The sequence below is a fragment of the Oncorhynchus keta genome, chromosome 23, assembly GCF_023373465.1.
Source record: "Oncorhynchus keta strain PuntledgeMale-10-30-2019 chromosome 23, Oket_V2, whole genome shotgun sequence".
Lineage (NCBI taxonomy): Eukaryota > Metazoa > Chordata > Actinopteri > Salmoniformes > Salmonidae > Oncorhynchus > Oncorhynchus keta.
The window spans coordinates 30540115-30568015 of NC_068443.1; the positions used below are offsets into that span (position 1 = coordinate 30540115).

The 27901-nt window shown below is 43.7% G+C and overlaps 1 protein-coding gene across 2 annotated transcripts in view; it reads right to left on the minus strand.

The window, feature by feature from the left end:
* The window catches only part of LOC118402153 (receptor-type tyrosine-protein phosphatase N2-like), a 148225-nt gene that overhangs the window by 83384 nt on the left and 36940 nt on the right, over positions 1–27901 (minus strand). The window contains exons 4-13 of one of the 2 annotated variants that reach the window (XM_052477002.1): positions 25126–25249; positions 24455–24599; positions 23246–23615; positions 22859–22971; positions 22445–22655; positions 22052–22098; positions 20867–21076; positions 18989–19239; positions 17217–17303; positions 12499–12578 (exon numbers count right to left, since the gene is read on the minus strand). In XM_052477002.1, coding sequence (XP_052332962.1) covers positions 12499–12578; positions 17217–17303; positions 18989–19239; positions 20867–21076; positions 22052–22098; positions 22445–22655; positions 22859–22971; positions 23246–23615; positions 24455–24599; positions 25126–25249 — 1638 coding nt within the window. The remainder of the gene's footprint in view (positions 1–12498; positions 12579–17216; positions 17304–18988; positions 19240–20866; positions 21077–22051; positions 22099–22444; positions 22656–22858; positions 22972–23245; positions 23616–24454; positions 24600–25125; positions 25250–27901) is intronic. The other variant, XM_052477003.1, reaches the window with a different exon arrangement.

The window sequence follows — 27901 nt, forward strand, 5'->3', positions numbered from 1 at the left end:
TTTAGGGCCTTCCTCTGACACCACCTGGTATAGAGGTCCTGGATGGCGGGAAGCTTGGCCCCAGTGATGTACTGGGCCGTACGCATTACCCTCTGTAGCACCTTGCTGTCGGTGGCCGAGCAGTGGCCATACCAGGCGGTGATGCAACCAGTCAGAATGCTCTCGATGGTGCAGCTGTAGAACTTTTTGAGGATCTGAGGACCCATGCCAAATCCTTTCAGTCTCCTGAGTGGGAATAGACGTTGTCGGTGATCAGGCCTACCACTGTTGTGTCATTGGCAAACTTAATGATGGTGTTGGACTCGTGCTTGGCCATGCAGTCATGGGAGAACAGAGAGTACATGAGGGGCTGAGCACACACCCCTGAGGAGCCCCCGTGTTGAGGATCTGTGTGACAGATGTGTTGTTACCTACCCTTATCACCTGGGGGCGGCCCGTCAGGAAGTCCAGGATCCAGTTGCAGAAGGAGGTGTTTAGTCCCATCGTCCTTAGCTTGGTGATGAGCTTGAGGGCACTATGGTGTTGAACGCTGAGCTGTAGTCAATGAATAGCATTCTCACGTACACTACCGTTTAAACGTTTGGGGTCACTTAGAAATGTCCTTGTTTTTTAAAGAAAAGTGTCCCGGAGTCGCCTCTTCACTGTTGATGTTGAGACAGGTGTTTTGCGGACTTGTGAGGCATCGGTTTCTCAAACTAGACACTCTAATGTAATTGTCCTCTTGCTCAGGTGTGCACCGGGGCCTCCCATTCCTCTTTATATTCTGGTTAGAGCCAGATTGTGCTGTTCTGTGAAGGGAGTAGTAGACAGCGTTGTACGAGGTCTTCAGTTTCTTGGCAATTTGTCGCATGAAATAGCCTTAATTTCTTAATAGATTGACGAGTTTCAGAAGAAAGGTCTTTGTTTCTGGCCATTTTGAGCCTGTAATCGAACCCACAAATGCTGATGCTCCAGATACTCAACTAGTCTAAAGAAGGCCAGTTTTATTGCTTCTTTAATCAGGACAACAGTTTTCAGCTGTGATAACATAATTGCAAAAGGGTTTTCTAAAGATCAATTAGCCTTTTAAAATGATAAACATAAACTTGGATTAGCTAACACAACGTGCCATTGGAACACAGGATTGATGGTTGCTGATAATAGGCCTCTGTACGCCTACAGTATGTAGATATTACATAAAAAATCTGTCGTTGCCAGCTACAATAGTTATTTACCACATTAACAATGTCTACACAGTATTTCTGATCAGTTTTATGAAAATGTGCTTTTCTTTCAAAAACAAGGACATTTCTAAGTGACCCCAAACATTTCAACGGTAGCGTAGGTGTTCCTTTTGTCCAGGTGGGAAAGTGGAGTGTGGAGTGCAATCGAGATTGCGTCATCTGTGGACCTGTTGTGGTGGTATGCAAATTGGAGTGGGTCTAGGGTTTCTGGGATAATGGTATTGATGTGAGCCATGACCAGCCTTTCAAAGCACTTCATGACAACAGATATGAGTGCTACGGGTCGGTAGTCATTTAGGCATTACCTTGGTGTTCTTGGGGACAGGGACAATGGTGGTTTGCTTGAAACATTACAGACTCGGTCAGGGACAGGTTGAAAAGGTCAGTGAAGACACTTGCCAGTTGGTCAGTGCATGTTCGGAGTACACGTCCTGGTAATCTGACTGGCCTTGCGGCCTTGTGAATGTTGACCTGTTTAAAGGACTTACTCACATCGGCTACGGAAAGCGTGATCACACAGTCTTCTGGAACAGCTGGTGCTCTCATCATGCATGCTTCAGTGTTGCTTGCCTCAAAGCGCGCATTCATTTGGTAGGCTCATGTCACTGGGCAGCTCGTGGCTGTGCTTCCCTTTGTAGTCTGTAATAGTTTGGAAGCCCTGCCGCAAGCAACGCGCGTCGGAGCCGGTGGAGTACGATTCAATCTTAGTCCTGTATTGACACTTTGCCTGTTTGATGGTTTGTCGGAGGGAATAGCGGGATTTCTTATAAGCGTCCTGGTTAGAGTCCCACTCCTTGAGAGCAGCAGCTCTACCCTTTAGCTCAGTGCAGATGTTGCCTATAATCCACGGTCACTGTAAGGATGACGTCATTGATGCAGTTATTGATGAAGCCATTGACTGCTCTAAAAATTGTCTAAGACCCCAGCCACCCCAGTCAGACTGTTCTCTCTACTACAGCATGGCAAGCGGTACCGGAGTGCCAAGTCTAGGACAAAAAGCTTCTCAACAGTTTTTACCAACCAAGCCATAAGACTCCTGAACAGGTAATCAAATGGCTACCCAGACTATTTGCATTGTGTGCCTCCCCCCAACCCCTCTTTTTACTCTGCTGCTACTCTCTGTTTATCATATATGCATAGTCACTTTAACTATACATTCATGTACATACTACCTCAATTGGGCCGACCATTCAGTGCTCCCGCACATTGGCTAACCGGGCTATCTGCATTGTGTCCCGCCACCTGCCAACCCCTCTTTTATGCTACTGCTTCTCTCTGTTCATCATATATGCATTGGTTAGAGCCTGTAAGTAAGCATTTCACTGTATGCATAACACCTGTTGTATTCTGCGCACGATACCAATAATCTTTGATTTGATGTGGTGTACTCCTCAATGCCATCGGAAGAATCACGGAACATATTCCAGTCTGTGCTAACAAAACAGTCCAATAGTTTAGCATCTGCATCATCTAACCACTTCCGTATTGAGCAAGTCACTGGAACTTCTTGCTTTAGTTTTTGCAGGTCAGCAGGAATCAGGAGGATAGAATTATGGTCAGATTTGCCAAATGGAGGGTGAGGGAGAGCTTTGTACGTGTCTCTGTATGTGGTGTAAGGGTGGTCTAGAGTTTTTTTCCCTTGGGTTGCACATGTACCATGCTGATAGAAATGAGGTAAAACGGATTTAAGTTTCCCCGCATTAAAGTCCCTGGCCACTAAGAGCACACCTCTGGATGAGCATTTTCTTGTTTGCTTATGGCCTTATACAGCTCGTTGAGTGCTGTCTTACTGCCAGCATCTTAGACAGCTATGAAAAATATAGATGAAAACTCTCTTGGTAAATAGTGTGCTCTACAGCTTATCATGAGGTACCCTACCTGAGGCGAGCAAAACCTTGAGACTTCCTTAATATCACATTTCGTGCACCAGCTGTTGTTTACAAATAGACACAGACCGCCACCCCTTGTCTTACCGGAGGCAGCTGTTCTATCTTGCCGATGCACAGAAAACCCAGCCAGCTGTATGTTATTCATGTCGTCATTCAGCCACGACTCGGTGAAACATAAGATATTACATGTACGAAATAAGTTACAAATAACGTGCAAAAAACACACACAATAGCACATATTGGTTAGGAGGACGTAAAACGGCAGCCATATCTCCTCCGACACCTCTCACTGCTCCCTCTAAAGTGCACACATTTTTACAGCCCTGCTTGAAAGCAGTGCACTACATAATTAATAGGGTGTCATTTGGCATGAGTCCATACTGACCTATAACAACTATGGCATCACCCGCACCGATCAATTTGAGACTCAATCAGGGGTTGAGAATGAACTGAAGACTCGTCTCTCATAACCCATACATAATTCATCCCTTCTTTTCTTTCTTTCGTGATGGGAAGAAAAATAAACCATTTTATTTTCCCAGACAGATCTGTACTTGCCCTTTGTTAATGCATCCAGTGGAAAATACTTGATCCATTAACGCAGAATGAGTAGAGCAACGTCCGTATAGTTCAGGTGGGAAAACACATGGAGTCAGTACAACCTCATACGAGAGAAATACAGGTCAAATACATGTGTACATGCACATTGTAGGATTTTGAATTAATTTATTTGCAAATTATGGTGGAAAATAAGTATTTGGTCAATAACAAAAGTATTTTTTAAATCAGATTTTTCATGGGGTGCTGCATCACCCTCAGCACCTCTACTTCCTTTGGCTATGGCCACACACACACACACACACACACACACACACACACACACACACACACACACACACACACACACACACACACACACACACACACACACACACACACACACACACACACACACACACACACACACACACACACACACACACACACACACACACACTGTCTGGCTCTCTAATCCCACTCAGAATCTGGAAGGAGTACATTAATTATAGACAAAAAGCAGAAGTACAAAAGCAGGGAGGGGTCCTTTGAAGATGTAGACCTAAATGTCACCCAGCAGCTTTGAAGTTTCTGGGCTGACTTTGTCTCTCTGTTGGAATACATAAAACACTCTAAAACAGAAAGAGAGAAGCCCCAGCACCCGGCTTTCAAGGGACATTTCATGCTGGCTCCAACCATCAAACGAGAGTTGAACCCTCTCCTGCTCGCCTCATGCCGTAACCTTATGGAGATACCTCTAACTTTCTATACCAAGCAGCCATTGCACTGTATGTACCAATATGATTTTATCACTCACTCAGTCAGAACACAGTGACATTTGTGAATCACACTGTAGAACATATTGTGTACAGATGTAGCATCTTCATTTGATCACCCTGTTGCAGGTGAAATGTCCTGTATGCAGGAAATGTAAAAAATTGTAGTGTATTTGAGGTTAAAAAAGTTCTGAAGTAATTTCCACTTTGAAATGTCAGACTTGATTTTCCCTTACGAAAACTGTGTCAACCCCTAGATTATTTTCCTGATGTAGCAAACTGGCTCAAATTAAGATCCTACATCTGTATCACAGGAGGCTGCTGAGGGAAGAACCGCTCATAATAATGGCCGGAATGGTGCAAATGGAATGGCATCAAACACGTGGAAACCATGTGTTAGATGTATTTGATACCCTTCCACCTATTCCGATCTAGTCGTTACCATGAGCCCGTTCTCCCCAATTAAGGTGCCACCAACCTACTGTGATCTGTATAGCTATAAAACTGATAACATAATGTTGAAGCCATCAATCATTATGTGTTACTCATTCAAGGACAACATTAATATTTTACTAAATGAGGAAATTACAAGAAATACGTCTTATTCTGAGAACATAATAGTACATACGGATAATGTACATTCCATCTTTGTAGTAGCCTACTGTATCTATGCAACTTCATTTACAACATACTGTATAATACAGGGCACCGCATTAGTCTGTCTGTCTTGACTATATGAAGGTTTTTCAAGGCGAACACAGCTAGCTGGCTATATGCAGCAGGGAGGCAGACAGCCTAATCCTAGTGAGTCACTCTCCTCTCCTCTCCTCTCCTCTCCTCTCCTCTCCTCTCCTCTGAGTGGATAAGGTGATGTAGAGAACAGAACAGCACTTGAATGTGGCTGTAATCAAGGTCCATACGCTGAAGTGGGCCAATCAATTCAGCTGTCTGCTTCTGTTCTCATCAGGGATCTCAGAGCCCACTAAGAGAAGCTGGATACTGCCTACAGATGTAGCATCTTAATTTGAGCCAGTTTGTTACAGCGGGAAAATAATCATGCAGCAACAGGAAATATTAAATATTATGTGGATTATAATTATTGGACATTTTTTGAACGGGTTGATACATTATTTAGTTGAAAATTACACAATTTACAAGCCTTTACAAGCCTTTTAAACCCTGAATACACCCCAAGTTTGCAATTCTCAGCATCAAAATAGTGATCAAATTAAGATCCTATATTTGTACTCAGGCCACCAAAGGTGAGCGAACAACAGGAGCATTTTATTAGCCTTTAATAACATTCTTCACTGGAGTGAGAGAGATAGAGAAGCCAGACTAGGAAGTTTGGAGGAGCGTGGCTTTATTACAGACCCAGAGAGAAGACTCCGTCATGTCTGACATGAAGAGGGCCTCAATCATATGGGGGTTTTATCCATTCTACAGTAAGAAAATAGTGATGGAATGAAAGGTCCCAAAGGGGGGTTATGTAGAAAAATCTGAAATCCTTTTAAAAATATTGCTTTAGTTCAGATTCAGAGCTTGTGATTGGAGGAAGCATGGGAAAGTTATGCTGCTTTAAAATTTGCTAAACGTGTTATCCCACTTAGGATACCAGTAGGAGAAAATGCCCTTGAACTATTTGTTGAGTGCTAGAGGTCTTCTTTTTTACACCCATCTCTTTAAGAATTCACATGTAAACACATGGCCAACAGTCAGCATGGTCATCACCTCCATTATTTCAGCCAATCACGTCTAACTAGGCTCGTAATTTAACATTTTAATTCATATTTACGGATCCCATACAAGTTTGTAATGAAGGCACATGTTCAAGAAGGCATTTCTGCCCTACATGTTGTGTTATGTCATCATCTTCCTTACATGAACTAGACCTACATCCAAGCTTAGAGTATTTATTTACACATCCCACACATACTGCATTTCTCGCACAGAGAAACAGACCGCAGCGACACAGATTTTTCCCTCTCCCTCTCCAAGCCTGCCAGTCCATTGCCTGCCCTGGAATGATGCAAGAGTGCTGCAAGTGTGGAGTCAGGCAGCAGAGCTAGCAGAGAGAGCTCCAGTCAGTCAAGCCATCTGCAGCACAAATTGGACTCTATTTCCTAATATAGTGCGCTACTTTTGACCAAAGCCCTGGTCAAAAGTGGTGCACTTCATTCGTAAATAGGGTGCCATCTGTAGGAGGCATGAAGCCTGAGCTGAAGCTGGAGTTCCAGGAGCAGAGCCAACACAGAGGTTGCATCCCAAATGGCCCCCTATTCCCTACATAGTGCACTTCTTTTAACCATAGCCCTATGGGTCCTGGTCCAAAGTAGTGCACTGTATAGGGAATAGGGTGCCATTTGGGATGCATCCCAACGTAGAGCTGCCAGCTGTGAAAGAGGGACCCTGAGAGGTCTGCCCAGAGAGGGCTGGCTGAGGACCATGATGCCCACGCTGCCACCGCTGCTAAACAAACTCAGCTTCCACATAACACCTGTGATGATCCACCCTCTTCAGAGCAGGACTCACAGATGCTCCCAAAGCTCTAGAGGATTCCACCCCCCAACCCAGCTCTCTCTGAAGTCAGACCAAAATAACCACAAGCACCTCTGAACTGCAGGGGACACAAAAGATTGAGGTCTCACTTGTAGGGATTTCTCAGAAATCACAAAACACAACCACCACGCATACGCCGATAGACAATAGAGATAACGCACCAACCCGTGTCACAACAAATGACATCAATAAACAACTGTTTTTGTCATTTCATTTTCCCCCAATTTGATTTTGAGCACATTTTGGCCAACAGGTTGATATTAGCTACTAGCTAGAGAAAATCCAGAATTGATTATCCTTCAGCATGAGATGAGAATTGATCAACAGGCAAACTAAATGAAGTTAACTTCAATGGATCTGGTGGCTCCTGTAGGGCTTAAGTGGACCCATAGTCCCGTTGGGGAGACTTGCTTCCAATGAAATCACACAGGAAATCAATGGAGACAATTAAAGGAGTGAATCCAAACAGAAAGTGCTGATGACAAAGTCAGGGTTTGTCCAAAATGGCAGCCAACTCCCCATACAGTGCACTACTTTTGACCCCCTTTTGCACTGACTCTTTTGATCACACTGCTGCTACTGGTTATTATCCTGTAGCCTAGCCACTTTACCCCCTACCTATATGTACATATCTACCTCAATTACCTCATACCCCTGCACATCGACTCAGTACTGGTATCTCGCGCATATAGCCAAGTTATCGTTACTCATTCCTCCTGTTATTATGCTTCTATATGTTTTCTAGATGTTTCTCTCTGCATTGTTGGGAAAGGTCCGCAAGTGAGCATGTCACTGCTGGTCCAAATCAAATTGGATTTGGATTTGATTTGGGACTGAGCGGCTACTGATGATGATTATGCGAAAGGGCACCAAGGATCAGCTGGCTTGGGGGGGGGGTAGTATTTTTTATACACTAATGTGTTAAGCTTCTGTATATTGTATGGTTAAAACAGACAAGCATACAGAGATCTAGGAAGATGACAAAATGCTGTGTTGTTTGGAACTTTTTCAGGAAGGAGTAAGCACGTGCCTTCTCTCAGTTAACGCAGAAAGACCAAGCTGATGATAAGGAAAACCAGAGAAGCATCATTACCACAATATGTGTAATACAATGTCACAAATCTCACGTTGCACATCAGCATCACGTGCATATACAGTCACATGGAAGACAATAAATCCCATTAAACAGGTATACATAGTATTTTTTTACATTTCTCTCCGCAGTAGAACACACATACTTAGGGTAAGGGAGTGCCCTAAAAGCTACGCCCTAAGACTGAGCTAACCAGAGGTCGAAGGCTTTCTTCACATCACAGGAGAAGAGAAGTTAGATAGATAAACCACAATGCTTTTTTCCTAAAGAGCCAGCGAATAAGATTTGACATTTTAACAAGTGTTAAAGCTGAAGTGAAGGTCAGAGCTGACAGCATTATGAGATCTATGCTAAACCCACTCAACCGTGAAAAGAGAGAGGAAAAAAATACAACCAACGGTCTTTGTAATGATCAGAGGAATTGGGGTCTCATTTCAACTCCGGTGATCAGAAATGACTCATGGTTCATAGTATATTCAAGGCCATCAAGGTTAGGACTACCAGCTACAGGGAGGGAATGAGAGTGAATAGGAATGTGTTTTAAAGTAAACACCGCCCAACTGAAAGTGTTGCATCTACTGTTTAGTGTTCACTCTGGTTGAATAGAACTGCCCAAAACAACACCGCTCTACAGAGCTGTCTGCAAAAGTGAGGAACTGACAGAAGAAAAATTGGTTCGATAGATGTATGTGGACTTGATCAGAATGATCACCATTTCCTTGCTTTTTAAAAAGTGTGTCAAACATAGAAACTCAGCCATTCACCGAGACCAATTTGCGAGGGAAAACCACCATAATAACTTATTGAACTGTTTGTGACCTCTGTGACACAGAATTATTTCCATGTCAAGACACAAATCAAACCTCAGATATTACACTCAGCCAGTGAATGAGTAACTAGCTATTGTCAGGGAAGACAATGTATGTTCTCCTCTTCATAGAAAACACAGGGGGGTCAGTTTAACGGTCAATAATACACATTCAGTCAAACCAGTTAGGCCATTAAAATATCCTTGACTAAATAACATTTTAAGTGGATACAGTTTGCAGACAACTTATTTCTGCATTCTATTGTGGACTTCATTGGGGACCTTGCTTAATGTGCTAATTGCGCGGCTGGCTGGCCTGACCCTGACCTCCAGCCAATTGAGGAGCCTGGTTCTCACGGCCGAGACGCACCACTGGAAGTGGTTTTTGGGCCTGCCACTCCATGGCTCCACAGCGTGCATGAATAGGCCTGACAATGAGGGTCATCACCCCACTGCTCACCATCTTGACACCCCCCTGACAATAGCCTTTTCCTGGCCCTGGGTTCCTAACAATGGCCGGGTATGCGTGACAGGAGCTCCACAAGCTCCACTCCAGGGTTCTTTACTCAGCAGGCCAGGGCAATACAGGGCAGGCCAGGGCAATACGGGGCAGGCCAGGGCAATACGGGGCAGGCCAGGGCAATACGGGGCAGGCCAGGGCAATACGGGGCAGGCCAGGGCAATACGGGGCAGGCCAGGGGCTGAGTCCCAAATTGCACAATATTCCCTATATAGTGCACTACTTCTGACCAGAGCCATATGGGCCCTGGCCAAAAGTAGTCCACTAGATATTTAGGGATCAGGGTGCCATTTGTGACACAGCTAGGGCCGTGCTGCTGCACCCCAGACAACCAGCACAGTCCTCTACCCTCCTCCACTCTGGCCCGGGACGCCCAGGAGGCTGGCTCTCTATCGATCCAGTATTGTTCACATGGAGCAGAAGAATGCTAATGTTCTATGAGGTAACACTGACTCCTTTGTCCAGTGTCCAGCCAGTCCAAGGCTTCCCGAGGCCCTGGTCAAAAATAGTGCACTGTATAGGGAATAGGGTGCCATTTGGGACACAGCCCAACATTTTTATATGTATCTTATAATAATGGTATTATAACACACCTTATTTATGGTAGCTATGATGTCATATTGAAATCTCTTACAGTGCCATTTAAATGAAATAATGCGAAGATGATTAAAATTGAATCATTTAAGTTTTGTCTCCAACTGCTTAAAACATGGGCACACAGATTTCTCCAATGCGCCTGGAAGAAACTGTAAAATGATGATAAAATGATGCCATTACAATAGCCTTGTAATGCTTAACGTCTCAGAAAAACCACATCAACTGGGGCTATTGAAATAATCTTTGCCGATACTCTTGTTGAATATGACAAATTATGCTTTAGAGACAGCAGCACACCCACACTACTGCACTTAAGTTAAGAGGCAGCCGTATTTCATTTCAAGTGCGGTTCTGTCAACTGCATTAATACGAATAAAGGCTCATCCATGACCTCTCAAAACAAGTTAGTCCGGGGCTGGAAATGAGAAACGAGGACACGAACACGAACAATAGCACTTGTGAAACAGGACGGGGGTAGCCATTACACAATCACTTGATCAAGAGTGTGGAGTTCAATTATCAAAACGGTCATCACTAGACGAAGGGGAAAAAAACTAGATTTATCTATTCAAGCTAAACTTACTTTGACAGAGCAATTTCCCTGTGTGTGTGTGTCTGTCCCCTGCAATTCGATTTGATACATAGGTGAAATTACCACGGCGGATCCCACTACTATTCAGAACAGGTCGATTCGTCTCCTTAATAATGTATTAAAAACAATGTAAATGCCCCCGACCTCCCGATATCACATTAACACGTCATAGGCAATGGCAAAATGTATAGAATTGCAGATAATTAGCTTTAACGGTCGACTTTGGGCACAAAAAAACAGTCTAACTCCTCAATTTTCAAACAGAAATGGGGTGTGCCTTTGGTGGTTCATCGATATGTCATGCATGCTGCAACCCACGTAACTAGTTCATTAGCTAAGATAGCCACTTGTAGCTAGCCAGTAACTCCTCCAGTATGTATTGATGTCATTTCACACGATTTGTTTTTGGAGGGAAGCTGAGATTGGAAAGAAATGGCACTTCTGAAGCTAAATAGCCAACAAATATTTTAAGCATTAAACGACCGAGTATGATGGTGCATTGATCAGTTATACAGTTTAAAGCTGTTATTTTAGCATTCCCCCCCCCCCCCAAAGTCGACCTTTAAAAGTAACTGTCCAGTGTTTCTAGATTTCTATAATATTTGAATTATAGTTCAAACTAATTACAATATGAGTGAAGTAGTTTTCCTTTCCAAAAATTGTAATTAAGTATGTTAAAAAGCAGCTGTGTTGAAATGGTGTGGGCGTACCCCAAAAGCAGAATGGTGTGGGTGTATAAGGTCACAAAAAATATTAATGCGAGTAGACCACTGATTGGCCAGACATGATCCCCTATGAGAAAATAGCAAGTATTTTTTAAATGGTCTGTTTGTTTAGGTGGTCATTTTTCTCCAATTTATGCTTTGTCCACAAATACCAATATAGGATGAGTCAACAACATTATCTGGGTTCACAGACTAAGTTTTCACTGGACAGTTACATTAGAACTGCAACATGTTCTGTCAGCGTCATGGCACAATGCGTAGAGTTGCTGGAAATTAGCTTTAAAACTGCAAACATTTATCTCATCCTCATGGCAAAATGTGAAGAATAGTATGAGATTAGCTATAAAACAGAAAATGTTTTTTGCCATGAATTCCATGAATTTTTGCAGAATTGCAGGAAATTAGCTTTAATTAGCTGACTAAAATTGTAGAATAGCATTATAAAACTACACATTTTTCTCTCTGCCCCATTGCAAAATGTGCAGGAAGTCAGCTATTTCCCCCCCCAAAAATCAGTTTTCCATAAAAACGAATCATGTTTTATTTTTGGGGGGGTTGGGGGCCCTTCCACTTTTATTGTTTTCCCCTCAAAATACCCCTCAAGAGAGGCATAATAAATCAAACGGTGTAGAATTGCTGGAAATGCGTTTTAAATGTCGGGGGTGGAGGACCCCCCCCCCCCTACTTGCCATCGGTATGATATGTAACAAATTCCAATTCGTGGGGAAAAACATTATCTTCTTATATAAATATAAATATTTTCTCATAACTGTTGATGCAGCCTTGTATGTTTGTCAGTAATGATAACTATATACAAATACAGCTATTCTCTCCTTTCCTTGTGGGTTCCTTGACAATGCATACCTGTATTTCATTCACCAGAGAAGAGTTGTGATTAGCGCAAGGGAGGCTTCCTAATAACGCTTACGGATGTCACTTAGATTTGACTCTTTCTCCCAACAGCACATCTCCATTATCAGGGGTCTATACAGAGAATTTTCAGTATGGAGCTATAAAAAACTGTGGACCAGTTCTCTGAGAGTAACAACAAAATCTTGGATATTTGAAAAAGCTCAAATGTCCATTTCAGTTCCAACATGCTCCACTAAAGCACAAGAGATTGCTTTTTTTTGCAATATATATATATAACATTTAGTTATCAGAGCAGCTCAGACCAACCTGCTACGTTGGCCACATCTGCAGTGCTGACATTCTGGGTATTAGGTCGTACTCTGAAGGTCACAGCTGGGCCCACCACTCTGTAAAAAATAAAACACACACACACAGTGAGATGAGACACTCCAGACATGATCAATGAGAAATACATTTTTTACATGGTGGTAAAGCATTGTTTTTCTGCCCTCTTGCCTTACAAAGAACAAACCAGGTCATTAACCCAATGAGTCCTCTAACCCCTTTTAAACAGTGTGTGTTTGAGCTACAGACTTCTGTGTAATTAACGGGGGTTGAGCTAGAGCGTTGTTTGTGAGACAAGGGCAGATCCCGAAGGGGCCCAGGGCCATGTCTTTTTACAAAAACGACCATAGAGGCAAAATGGTTTGAGCTACAAACTATGAAAAGCTGAGACTCCTACGAACATGAACTATGATGCTCACAAGCAACACAATGACGCTTACAAGGTACACAAGAGTCATTAGAAGAGGTATTTCTACATAGAAGATCATAGGAAATCCCAGGACATAGTGTCTATAATACTGGTATAAGCTCACATAGTTGCTATCACAAACTCCACACAGCTGTCACTGACTAGTTGGATATTAATTTCCCACAAAGTAAAACATTTCTGTACTTACAGCATTCATATAAATGTATTTTTATCAGGTTTTTGCTTTTGGCAGACCTTATTTTTTGTATTGACATTTGTCACTTAAACTGGTGAATGCAGCTGTTTATGTCAAATAGTTTTGTGCTGTACGTGTAGCCCTGATTGTCCTTGGAAATCAAATGGTAAAACACTTCAGTGTGAGGCTAAATGTAAGGGCTGGACATGCAGATAAATGAACGTCAGATCAATGAAAAGCCCATTTTTCCTGGGGTCTCAGGACTGATAGTGTTAAATCCGAGCCGTACACACACAGTGATTGAGTAGTATTTTACCTCTGGCTACCCCATAAGCTGTTAGAATCCCTGTAGCCAAAGGCGCCGTTTCCGTAGGATACCTCTTGAATCTCAATGTGCCTCTGAGTGTTTTACAAACAACAAATGACAAGGAGGGTTTTGGTCTCCGATTAGGTACAGATACTTTATGTGTGTCCCTTCACCGACAGTCATAGGGACAATTGCTTAATGTACAGCGCTTTGTACATTTTGTGTGTAATGAAAAACGCTGTGCAAATGAAATGTACAGATATTATTTGTCCCCTCACAACGTATTTCCAAAGAGCAAATCTAGGGTGGGCACTGGGCAAATACTATTCATGCTGTAAAAATATATCTTGAGCTGAAAAGTGCTAAAGGTGATGAAGGAGGGCGAACCACCCAGAATAAAACCAGGTTATGGCAACCTATTGAACAGAAACTGTTTTGCTGTACAGTATGTTGAAGTCAAAGAATGTATCCAGCCAGGAGGTTAAGGTATCAAGCAATGTGTGGAGGATAACCTCAACCAGCAGCCAGCCTTTCAACCACTCTATGATATTCACCCCCGTAACACTCTAGATGTATAGATTTTTCACATCTATTAAGAGTTAGATCTATTAGCGGTTGAAAAGGAATATCACTCACTGTGACTTCATAAAACATTAATATGTTTCCTGACCTACGCCAGGGGCGCCATGCGGCCATTTTATTTTAGAGGGGGCACAAAGTACGTGAGGATGGAGGGGATTAATTGAACATCTGAAAAATAAATAAAAAAACAGGACAAATGTGAGGGGGCATGTGCCCTTGTGTCCCATATGAGCATGACGTCTCTGAACTATGCCAACCGCCTCCCAATGAAGGTTTTTCAAAATTCAATACTACAGCAAAAGTAAATAATGTACTTGTGATTTTCAAGCTGAAGCGCATGCTTTCTTCAGCAGACTATTACTCCCATGTAAAAGCGCTCGCTTGAAGTATGTTAGAACCAATATATATATATATAGAATGTTGAACTGTCATTGTCCATCAATCTTTTGTTTTGTGATTCTACAGTGAAAATAAATTAATCTTGTCTAATGCGTCTTCAGTATTCAGTAACACATAGGCCGCATTTCAAGCAACCAGCGAAGGTGCACCTCGCCACCTAGTGGTTATACTTTGAAATGAGCAGCATATGAAGTCAGACATTGCGTCACCCCCATCAAATTGGAGTCTGACTACAGTCGGTAAGTGTTGCGCAACAACTATTATTCAGAGTGAACTAATGCTACACGATTCTGAAGCAAACCACCCACGTTGACACATCAAAACCAACGTCTCTGCTTTCAACTGCCATGTCCGGCCTGACATGATCAATTCAAGACGTTTCTGACAGCGTCGTCTGTGTTCTCCTATTCTATATCGTCCGTTCGATCATACAAAGTAACACAAAGATAGATGATCGATTCAAGTATGTATAACATTTAGCCACAGTGTCTAACATACTGCGTTACAACATATAACGAACGGTAACATTGAATTACCCTGTATGCATGCATCTATATTTTCCTTCATTATGGTAAACATGATAGACACTAATTTCAAGGTCCTACAGAACCAAGTCATGCTTGCACAAATGAGTCAACATGAAAGGTGAGAGGAGCCATGCTGGCTGGGCTGAATTGTGGGCCCAGTGTTTGATTATGTGGAGGGCCATTCTCCCAGGCTCCTAGGTGGGGTGGTGGTCTAGGATCAGCAGCGGTTAGCTGCAAAAGAGTGGGACGGCCCAAATAAGCGTGGCGGCTTGGACAAATTGTCCAAGCTGCTCCCCCTGCTGGGCCGACTCGGAGCTCTAACAAAGGGCCCCAGCTCTCTCCCACCCAATCCATCACTCTCCCATACCAAGGCCCTTTCAGTTTCAGAAAGGGACAAAGACAAAAGGTACATTAGCCCAGCCCTGTAAGGCCACCCATGGGCTGAAGGGCTGAATACAGAGCAGTGTATACCTTTCCTAGCGCCGTGAGGTGCTTCAGAAACAAGGGCCATTCAGAACCTTATTCACAGTGTCACATGATACGGAATCGGCCAATCCATACCTGTACCGCCAACAATCAAGCTTAGTAGTTAGAAAGACACAAAGGGGGCCTATCAGCCCATACAATAATCCCTTTCTGATGCCTGTCATCAGCATGTTGCATTGTATTTATGGCGGTAAATTGTTCTCGCATACACACTGCTACGGTTATTGAGTATAGCTGTGTATGTTCACTTGATGAATGACTGCATTACAATGACCACAATGTCAGACTTGAACACAAGGTAGGAAAGAGGCCCATCGTAAAGCAGTGTTTACCTGTGGGTTACAGGGCATGACGGTTCAGGAAATGAACTTGCTATGACAGGTTATGACACCATGTCTTTACAGAATGCCCATAACATTTCCTCTTTAATATTATTTTGAATAACTTTAAATAATGTGCTTCAGTGCAATATCGAGCTGTGCATTTGTGTGCAGAATGTGTGTGAATGGTCGTTTTTGGTTAGCCTATGTGAAGGAGATGCCACTGACTACGCAGACCAGCACAGTGTGTCACTATATACTCTCATTTCGTTGAGGATGGCTTTAAAAGCCTCATTGCATTCTAAGTGTGTGTGTGTGTGTGTGTGTGTGTGTGTGTGTGTGTGTGTGTGTGTGTGTGTGTGTGTGTGTGTGTGTGTGTGTGTGTGTGTGTGTGTGTGTGTGTGTGTGTGTGTGTGTGTGTGTGTGTGTGTGTGTGTGTGTGTGTGTGTATGCGTGCGTTTGTGAGTGCGTGTGTTTAAAGTCAGATACCTGCAGGGAGAAACATAACGTTTTTGGAGAAAGAGAGGGAGGTTCATGGAGAGTTCAGTCCTGTTCATAATGACTGCAGCCAGGTAACCAAAAATAATGGAAACACTTAAGAAAATGAATGGATACAAAGTATATTGAAAATAAGTGCTTCCACACAGGTGTGGTTGCTGAGATAATTAAGCAATTAACATCCCATGATTAGGGTCCAGTATAAAAATGCTGGGCAGGCTATTAATGTGGCCAATATTTTAGCTACCATGGTTATGCCCTATAACATGACAATGCCCCCATCCACAAGGTTTGAGTATTAACCGAATGGTTTGATGAGCATGTAAACGATGTAAACCTTATTCCATGGCTGCCTCAGTCACCAGATCTCAACCCAATTGAACACTTACGGGAGATGCTGGACTGTCGCCTGAGACAGTGTTTTCCAACACCATCAACAAAACACCAAATGATGGAATTCCTTGTAGAATGGTGTTGCATCCCTCCAATAGAGTTCCAGTCACTTGTAGAATCTATGCCGTGTGCATTGAAGCTGTTCTGGCGGCTTGTGGTGGCTTATTAAGACACCATGTTGGTGTTTTGTTTAAGCCCCTCAGTTAACGTTTGACTTGACATGGTGCTCATGGCACCTATAAAGCATAACTGTATCCATGGAGCTATTTTTATATAGTATAAACTCCCTCCGCACACTACCCTGCATTTCAGTCTGCATTAAATCAGTGGATGTATGTATACCTATCTACAAGCTACAGGCAATTACTCTTACAACCCATTTTAGATTCTACCCAGCACCGTATAAGATTCCAGAGTAGAATCGAATCTAGTCACGTCTGTTTTAAGCATGCAGTCAAAATGAATAGTTACATATAAAGGTTAAATACATAAAGGTGGTGTATTCCGGGTTTGTGGTTTCTGTTCCGTTTTGTTGAGTGTGTGAAACATCTATAAAAATGTTCATCGTGAATAAAATACATACGAGAGCTCCAGGAAGTCAGTCATCTGCAGCTTGGCCCGCCGTGCCAGAATCTCCATCAAGTGGAGTCCCTCATCAGTCTGTAGCGCGCTGGGGATTGAAAAAATACAGAGTTCATCAACAGAGTTGTCACCTTAGCCTGTTAAGTGTGGGTGAGAGCTCCGACACATTACATTCCTGTCACATTCAGAGAGGAGAGGGGCCACGAGAGGCATGGAGGTCAGGGGGATGGAGGGTGGGAGGGGGAGGAGATGGGGGAGCGGGGAAGGGAGTGAAGTCCATAGACAGGGAGGTGAGAGGGTAAGGGCGTATAAAAGGAGGGAGGGACAAATAGGGAGATGAGGGAGGCAGGGAGACACGGAGGGAGGGTGAGGTATGAGAACTGGGGGAGCAGGTGTTTCCTCTGGCATGATGAATCACCTGTGTGCTCTGCTTGTGTCACAAATGGCACCATATTCCCTATATAGTACACTACTTTTGACCAGAGCCCTGGTCAAAAGTAGTGCAGTATAGGCAAAAGGGTGCAATTTGAGACATAGCCACTCCCTAGACTTCAGGCCAGACAGAGAAGTGCAAATGAAATGGTGCATCGGCACCACGGTGGCTCAGTTCAGCGCTGGCCACAGCTAATGATGTACCCCACCTCTAAAACACAGTCAGAGTCTCTGATGACCAGGGACTGGGGAAGATATACATTTCAGTGCAAACCTCAGTCCTAGTTAATCACATAACGTAGTGGGAGTATGGAGTTTAAAAGGAGAAACAGTCTAATACAGACATTGAGAAAAGTCATTGCTTTTCCACAGCCCCAGCCCAGCCCCCTATGGAGAGTGGAGGCCCACCAGACCTGATTATGATGGAATAGTGAAGGGATGTGGGCTCCAGTTCCTGGTGGTCTGACGGGCTGTGGGTTCTGTGCCCTGGAGAGGGACTTGACCTGAACACCTTCAAATCATCATCTACTGAATGATACGCACGTGGGATGTTTATTGCACATGCATATGATATACCACACTGGGATATGGTTTTGATTCATGTAAATAAAATTGTTTGTCAATTGTCAACGCTACATAAATGTATGATTTATTTACGTTCATGCATGAATATGAGTCCAGTACTGAAACATTGAAAATAATCTAGGGTAATATATTCAGTGAGCGAAACCCCTTTTTTTTTTAAAGTCATGGTAAATTACTTTCCCAACAGTGAGTTAAAATGTGGAATGAGAAATTACTCTGACAGGGACACAGTAGGCCTTTGGGTGTCTAGCATCTAAAGCACATTTCTGTTTCCATTTGTAATGGTTTGTTTCAAGGCAACTCCAGCTATGCCTATTCAAGACAGGAAACAAAAATAAAAACAAAAGTCATGGTACAAACAGAACTGTACCCAATGGATCCAAAAGTCATGGTACAAACAGAACTGTACCCAATGGATCCAAAAGTCATGGTACAAACAGAACTGTACCCAATGGATCCAAAAGTCATGGTACAAACAGAACTGTACCCAATGGATCCAAAAGTCATGGTACAAACAGAACTGTACCCAATGGATCCAAAAGTCATGGTACAAACAGAACTGTACCAATGGATCCAAATGGTTGCTACTGACTGATCTAGCGTACCCAACACAACACCTGTCAATTCACCATAGTTGGCCCTGGCCTAAAAAAAAGACTCCTTTGCACTATACTAAATGCAATTCCGCACAAACATCGAACCTTGAATGATTAGCTGTGGTTGCCTCATTCATTACTTATGAAAGGTACTACTCACACTGTGTCAGTGATGACATAGCCGTAGTCATCATCAGTTGTTTTCTTCGTGGCCACAGCAGCTTTGACATCTAGCTGCAGCTCCTGGACGTTCACTTTCTTCTTAAAGGGCTCCTGGACGTTCACTTTCTTCTTAAGGGGCTCCTGGTAGACCATCTTGGCAGCTGGAGGCTCCACTGCCTGGATCCAGCCCTCCACCGCAGCCACCTCCTCCACGTCCATTGAGTGGGTCGACTTCTTTTGCACTGCCGCCTTGATTACGTGACCATTTAAACCAAGATTCAACGCCACATGTGGACACAGTGCATTTCAAATCATTGAGGATGACACCAAAATGTTGTAGCATCAGAGTCATTGTGGTTCTACTTACAGTGGCAAGAAAAAGTATGTGAACTCTTTGGAAATACCTGGATTCTGCATAAATTGGTCATAACATTTGATCTGATCTTCATCTAAGTCACCACAAGAGACAAACAGTATGCTTAAACTAATAACACACAACCTATTGTATCTTTCTTGTCTATCTTGAATACATCATTTAAACATTCACAGTCTCGGTTGGAAAAAGTATGTGAACCCCTAAGCTAATGACTTCTCCAAAAGCTAACCTGGAGTCCAATCAATGAGATGAGATTGGAGATGTTTGTTAGAGCTGCCCGGCCCTATAAAAAACACTCACAACATTTTCAGTTTGCTATTCACAAGAAGCACTGCCTGATGTGAACAATACTTCAAACAAATGAGATCGAAGAAGACCTAGGATTCAATAATTGTTGACTTGCATAAAGCTGGAAAGGGTTACAAAAGTATCTCTAAAAACCTTGATGTTCATCAGTCCACGGTAAGCTGTCCTGCAAAGATGACTACAAGAGCACAGCGCAGAATGCTCAATGAGGTTAAGAAGAATCCTAGAGTGTCACCCAAAGACATACAGAAACCTCTGGAAATCGCTAACATCTCCTTTGACGAGTCTACGATACGTAAGACACTGAACAGGAATGGTGTTCATGGGAGGACACCACGGAAGAAGCCACCGCTGTCCAAAAAAAAACACTGCTGCACGTCTGGAGTATTCAAAAACAGCACCTGGATGTTCCACAGCGCTACTGGCAAAATATTCTGTGGACAGACGAAACTACAGCTGAGTTGTTTGGAAGGAACACACAACACTGTGCGGAGAAAAAAAAGAGGCCCAGCTCACCAACATCAACACCTCATCCCAACTGTAAAATACGGTGGTGGGAGCATCGTGGTTTGGGGGCTGCTTTGCTGCGTCAGACTATCATTGACGTAAGAAATGAGATCCCAAGTTTATCAAGACATTTTGCAGGAGAATGTAAGGCTATCTGCCAATTGAAGCTCAACAGAAGTTGGGTGATGCAACAGGACAACGACCCAAAACACAGAAGTAAATCAACAACAGAATGGCTTCAACAGAAGAAAATAGACTTTCTGTAGAAGCCCAGTCAGAGTCCTGACCGCAATCCGATTGAGATGCTGTGACATGACCTTAAGAGAGCAGTTCACACCGGACATCCCAAGAATATTGCTGAACTGAAACAGATTTGTAAAGAGGAATGGTCTAAAATTCCTCCTAACCAGTGCAGGTTTGAACCGCAACTACAGAAAATGTTTGGTTGAGGTTAATACTGCCAAAGGAGGGTCAACCAGTTATTAAATCCAAGGGTTCACATACTTTTTCCACCCTGCACTGAGAATGTTTATATGGTGTGTTCAATAAAGATGTGAAAACAAATACTCGTTTGTGTGTTATTAGTTTAAGCAGACTGTGTTTGTCTATTGTTGTGACTTAGATGTAGATCAGATCAAATTGTATGACCAATGTATGCAGAAATCCAGGTATAAAGGGTTCACATACTTTTTCTTGCAACTGTCTGGGTAATATGGTCTTCACCTCGGCCAGAGTGGTCTTACTGCGGACATTCTCCAGACCGACATCCCTGCCCTTGCCCAGCCCTGCAGCCACACCAGCCTGGCCGGGGGAATCTCCCCGGAGTCTCTGGGCTGGGGACTCACTCTTATCCAGGTACGCCAGGAGCTTTGCAAATAAGCCGGCGGCATCCTGGGGCTGAAATAACACAACACAATGTCACGGTGATTTAGCTACAGCACAAACAACACAATGTCACGGTGATTTAGCTACAGCACAAACAACACAATGTCACGGTGATTTAGCTACAGCACAAACAACACAATGTCACGGTGATTTAGCTACAGCACAAACAACACAATGTCACGGTGATTTAGCTACAGCACAAACAACACAATGTCACGGTGATTTAGCTACAGCACAAACAACACAATGTCACGGTGATTTAGCTACAGCACAAACAACACAATGTCACGGTGATTTAGCTACAGCACAAACAACACAATGTCACGGTGATTTAGCTACAGCACAAACAACACAATGTCACGGTGATTTAGCTACAGCACAAACAACACAATGTCACGGTGATTTAGCTACAGCACAAACAACACAATGTCACGGTGATTTAGCTACAGCACAAACAACACAATGTCACGGTGATTTAGCTACAGCACAAACAACACAAGTCACGGTGATCTCAGGAAGCACAGAAATAACAAATACGAATCAATCATAACTACATTATGGCTTTTTTCCCCCCCATCTTGATTATGAGACATGTTTTGTTGCAATCCATGTGTACTGAATAAAGGAACTGTTTTGATAGGGGAGAGGAGGCAATTTGCTTCTCTCGTCAAATTCTCAGAAAGCAGGCAGCAATAGCCAATGATAAATGTTTGAAAGATAGGTATGCAAACTGACAACATTACAACACTTTCAATCCATTTTTCAAAACACATACTTCTTCTCTATGTTGTGTATACTAACTGTTTTACTGTCTACAGTACCTTGCAGATTTATCACCAAAATCCTTTTGAAAATCAGCTCTTCTGGATGATTCATACATACCCTACACACGGTATAATATCACCGTTTATAAATGTCAGTATTCCGTTTGACATTTCCACTTTCTTTCAAACCCTTTATCACTTTTAGAATCAAAATGGGGGGTACCTTGTCATTGGAGCCTGCTGGCTCTCTGTCTCCCTCCATTTGTCGCTCTGTCAGGAAATAACAGAGACTGAGTGTTTACTGACAACAAGAATAATATTAAGCAGAAAGCAAACAGACTCTGCATATCTGAAATAACAGCCACGCAGATATACTCTCCCCTTCACTCTTTTAGAAGGCGAAGGGAAACTTATGGGTTTGTCAATATTTTTTGCTGATACTTTTTTGCCAAAGTCTGACTGCATTTCAAATCAACAGAGCAGCCAATATGAACTAGTCACCCTGAAGTTTGCATGGAAAGACAATGAGTATACAAAGGTGTTGGTGAGTTAATACGAGTTAATGAGTTAATATGGAGGTCTTCTCCAAGTAACCAGGTCTGTCAGGTTTGTATACCTTGGACCACAGACTCCTCTAGGAGAGTGCTCTCCGGAGCTGTTTTCTCTGTGGCGGATGGAGGGTCACTGTCCTCCTTCTCCTCCTCCTCCTCCTGTTCCCCGGGCCCCTGTTCTCCAGGCCCCTCATTCCCTTCCTCATCCTCCTGCTCCTCTTCCTCCCCCAGGTCTCTTGGTCCTGGTCTGGCCTGGGGATGTTTTTTATCCACTACCTGCATTCACATTTACATCTTGGTCATTCATCAGACACTCTTATCCAGAGAAACTATAGACAGTGCATTCAACTACGGTGTCTATGTAAGACAACAAAACATCACATTCATTGACGCAGCTATCAGCAAAATCAGTGCTAGTAAGAAAGGTGTGAGGGTTTGTGCAAGAAAGACAAGTACAAAAACGTTGTTGTTTATTCTACCTGTAGGGCGTTAGCGATCAGTGTCGACAGCTGGTCCATGTCTTTTGGACTCATGTCGTCCACGTCCACATTGTGTCTGCCCACGTTCTTCAGAACCTTCTGGATGAACACCTCTGTGGAGGAGGAAAGAGGAGAGGGGATGAGAGGAGAATGGGAGAGAAGAGGAGGAGAGGAGAAAAGAGAAGATGAGGAGAGAAGAGAAGGACAGGGGAGAAGAGAAGAGAGGGAGAGTTCCAGAGTTCCAACTATGGTAGATGTCAATGCCTTAATTAACAACTAATAACATGCTATACCGTTATTTTCAGCGGATCCATAACTATTGATAGCGCTAATTTGTTCACGTAAGAATAATAAGGAAGAACTTGTACAGTAAAAAGCAGCACATACCATCCATTGGACTGAAGGGTTCTTTTGGACTAGAGGGTTGACTGGCTCCAGCTGTCTGGATGAGTAAAAGTCTATCCACGTTGGGTGTTTGGGATTGAGAGTTCTCTTTAGGCCCAGCACTGTCTATACTGTTGCTGTAGGAGGGGCGTAGCGGGGAGGGCAAGGTTGGGACTTTGGGGCCCCCCCCGGTCTGGGGCGGTCCCTGCGCAGACAGGTAGTGCCTAAGGGCAGCTACAAGGAGGTCTCCATCCCCTGCAGAGTGTCTGTCCTGGTAGGGAGGCTGGAATAAGGACAGTGGGGGAAAATGTCCCTCTCCCTGGGACTTGGGCCGGTAGTAGTCAGAGAAGACGCCAGATTGGTAAAGGTCACTCTGCAAGATAATAAAACACATTATTGGTGTATTATAAGGCATTATATAAAGGTAATTATGTAGCATTATACATTTACTTCATAGAAAGTGTTATCAAATAGATCAAAGTGTTCTTCTTTACTTAGTGCTTCACTTAAATCCCCAGCTAATACACCACCATCAAATGAAATGTGAATTGCTAATATGTTAACAGTAAGAAGAGAGTATGTAATATATTCCTAAGCAGTACACTATACGGACGGGTCAACAACACTCTAAGATCCATCCATCTCCCACATGCTCATCTCAAAACGAAAGCCCCCCCCCCAATGTTTTCCACCAAACCCATCCTTAATAAATAAAGGGCTACTCTCCCCATTCTCGATAAATAAAGGGGTACCCTCCCCAACCCCTCAATGCCTGGACCTCAGCAGGGGTTTGGCCCTCTCATTCAGCTAGGCCATGTTGGTCACCCCCCTCAACAGAAATTACATAGAGCCCATCATGTGGGTGTTACTAATTAAGGACGTGAACTCCTGAACCCTCGGTGGGCATTATCTCCCTCATAATAATCTGGCAGGAAACTATCCCTGTGAATGGTCAACCAACAGCCATTCACCAACCCTTCAGAAGAGGATAGATAATGATACAGCTCCCACAGCGTCAGTTTGTGTGTGTGTGTGTGTGTGATGTGTGTGTGTGTGTGTGTGTGTGTGTGTGTACACATGAGTGTGTGTTTATAGAGATGTGCATCCATGGAGAAGTAAAAAAGGATCCAGCTGCTCATCCCAGGCTAAAGCAAGGGCCTGGGGGTCTGGAGGGCAGGGTTCTGAAGGTGGCCAGGGGGGGGGGGCCCTTACCTTGCTGGGACTCTTGGGGCCCGTGGGGGACGAGGCCTGGGAAAGGAGGCCCAGATGCTGTAGGACGTTCTGAAGGTTTCTACTGAGCTCCACCTCCACAGGCTTGATCTTTTGGTCTCCTGGGTCCATAGCCTGGGTAGAGGGTCTGGACCAGACATGGAGAGTGAGAGGTGTGAGTAAGTGTGCGAGAGACAGCAATAAATAGATAGAGAAAGAGAGAGAGATGGAAAGAGACACAAAGACAAAAAGAGAGATAAAAAAAAGGAGAGAAGGAGAGAGACAGGGTAGCCTAGTGGTTAGAGCGTTGGACTAGTAACCGAAAGGTTGCAAGTTCATATCCCCGAGCTGACAAGGTACAAATCTGATGTTCTGCCCCTGAACAGGCAGTTAAACCCACTGTTCCCAGGCCGTCATTCAAAATAAGAATGAAAAAGAATAAAGAATAAAAAACAACAACAAATAAACACATGAACAAACAGCCATAAGGAACAGACAGACAACCTGGACTATCCAGAGCTAGAAACTAGATCCGTTCAGACATAAACCAGCTCATCAGTCATCATGTTCTAACATGTGCACTCTTAGAGTCTGCCTGTCTGCCTGTCTGTCTGTCTGCATGCATACGTGTTTGCACAGGTGTAATGGATGGTGCTGCCTGCTAGAACAGTGACCTGGATTTGCTGCTGCTATAGACATGCGGGCTGGAGTCCTGTAGGTGTCTGTAGGGGATCTTCCTCAGCTTAGACAGCTCCTTGGACAGGATCTGCTGGGTGGCCTCATCCTCCCAGATCAACCCTGCAACACATCAACAAGAATAACACTCAGAATGTGAGACTAGAAAAAAATGGTTGCACATATACTATCTGTCAAGCCTGCTCCCGCTCCCCCCTCCCTGGCGCTCGAGGGCGCCAGGCTACCAGTCATCATACGCACCTGTTACCATCATTACGAGCAGCTGTGCTCATTGGACTCACCTGGACTCCCTCACTGTGTTGATTGCCCCTGTGTATATGTCTGCTCCTCTGTGTTGTTCCCTGAAGTAGCATTTTGTCGTGTCGTGTTTATGTCCAGACGCTGTGCCTGTTCCGTTACATGTCCGTCTGTATTAAATGGTTCACTCCCTGTACCTGCTTCTCATCTCCTGCGTTGGGCCTTACACTATCAATTGCATTATGTGACAAATCACAAAATAACCGTTTTTAATCCCTGGTGGATTAGGTCAAAGGTCACTATGGATGTCTCAAATGGCACCCTATTATCCATAGGGCTCTGGTCAAAAGTAGTGCACTATAAAGGGAATATGGTGCCATCTGGGACACACCCTAGGTCATTCTCATTCTGTAATATGTTCTCTCAGCATGTTAGTAGGTTTATAAGACGAAAGGCTACATGATGAGCTCCATATGTATTCCCCTCTGCTTCTTAATACTAACATACAGTACATAACTACAGCACGTTTTGGCAACACAACTGAGGACTGGTGCCAATACCAGATGGGGTAGCGGAACCAAATGTAACTCAGAATATGGCCACGCACACTTGAACAATTCAACAGAGACATTCCACAGATGAGAGGCAGCGTCCATGAGAGATACAAGCATCACTCGACTGCACAGCAAACAGCATCTGCAATGACGTCCTTATCTTGGTAATAGAAGGAAGAGCACAGTACACATGTCACTTTGCACAGTGCACCTTACTGTTAGTGAGCGTTTGGCTAGATCGGGTTGGGATGACTTCTATAAATCACATTTCCATGAGAAGGCATGCGTTGTTATGGGTTACCAATCTTTAAAAAAGTTGTATAATCAGTAAAACCATCAATAACATAATAAACGAGAGGATGGATTTAGAAAATATGTAGATATGGGCACATTGGTCTGATAATACATCTATGTCCTCTTTTTTAAATACATAGGTATGCAAATGTGCTTTCATGGCTACCAGATGAGAGAGTCAAACAATGTAGATCTCCCGGTGGTGGGTGCTTCCCATGATGCTATTGAGCGGAGCACAGAAGGTAGAGGCCAGGGTTCTGGAACCCAGCCAGCCTTCTAGATCCACCACAGCCTGATGAGGGAGGAGCAGCGGAACACAACAGAAGACACGGAACACACGGAACCCACCATACTGCTGTCTGCTGCTACAGCCTGGCCTGCCTGCCACACATCACTCAACTGAGCTCAGTAACACAGGGAGGACTGAGAGCCAGCTTTCACCATCAAACACACATAAAATAGCTGTGCTCAATGATTGCTTTAACGGGGGTCTTGATGGCTGTCTGTGTGAGAGGAGAGCTACGGCAGGGTTTTCACAGGAACCAACGCGATGTGGCACCGCAGCTTGATTAACTGTAACCCCCACCAAGTCATTCATACACAGCTTAGGTTTTCACAACCACGCAGGCGAAACGGTTCCATAGCAATGGGATATAAAGGAGAGGTCCGCTTGGTTGGGCAGCTGGGGTTAACAGAGAGCAGTGAGAGGGAGGGGGTCAGGGTTTGGGTATTACAAACGACGGGACTAATTTAACAGAAATAGCATTGCAAAATTCTAGTAACTTTCCACAAATTCCCATGTTTTTCATGAGGGAATAAGCAGGACATCCAGTGGCCTTCCAACTGGGATTTCTGGACCTTAGTGTTTAGTTTAAGGCCCATAGCTCTGTGCTACATCAGCAGGGTTTGTTTTTGTGATGAGGAGAAACAAGAGGCAGGTTGGTAGCTTTGAATCTGTGGAGGTGTTTCTGGGTTTCACCCGACCAGCACTCAGAGGGTCAGAACAGAGGGGTGGCTGTTATGTTGAATAATCTGAGGCCATTAGGCCCGCGTCCCAAATGGCACCGTATTCCCATTTAAACCCATAGGGCTCTGGTCAAATGTAGTGCACTACGTAGGGAATAGTGTGTCATTTGGGACTCCTCCGAGGTTTGTGCTGCTCGGCTCATCATGCTGCTCTACCACACTCTGTTCTGGGTTTGAAATGCAGATGCTCTTTGGAGTTTTGTTCCCCTAATGCTTTTTCAGACAGCCAGGGTAAATAACTCAATAGCATATTTCATTTCTGCTGGAGAGGTTGATAAAACCGCCAAAATTAATCAGCGCTGTGCACTAGAATATCACTCGCCCATCTAGAGCTGCTTTCTAGAAATGTATGTGGATCTCAGGTCCCACTAGGCACAGACGTCAGTTCAACGTCTAGCTTTGATTTACATTTTGGTTGAGTTTTCAACTAATGTCAATTCAACCAAAAATGGCACCCTGTCATTATCGCCGCAGAAAGTAGGGGTGCTGCAGAACCCCCTGATAAACTGAAATCATTTCCCCCAAAATGATATTACTCCTGTCTGAACAGACAGCAGTAAAATACTTCAAAATACTACACGTGAGAGCATAATTTTACCACAGAGGATCAATAGCTTCTAAAAAATAGCTGTGGAATAAGTTT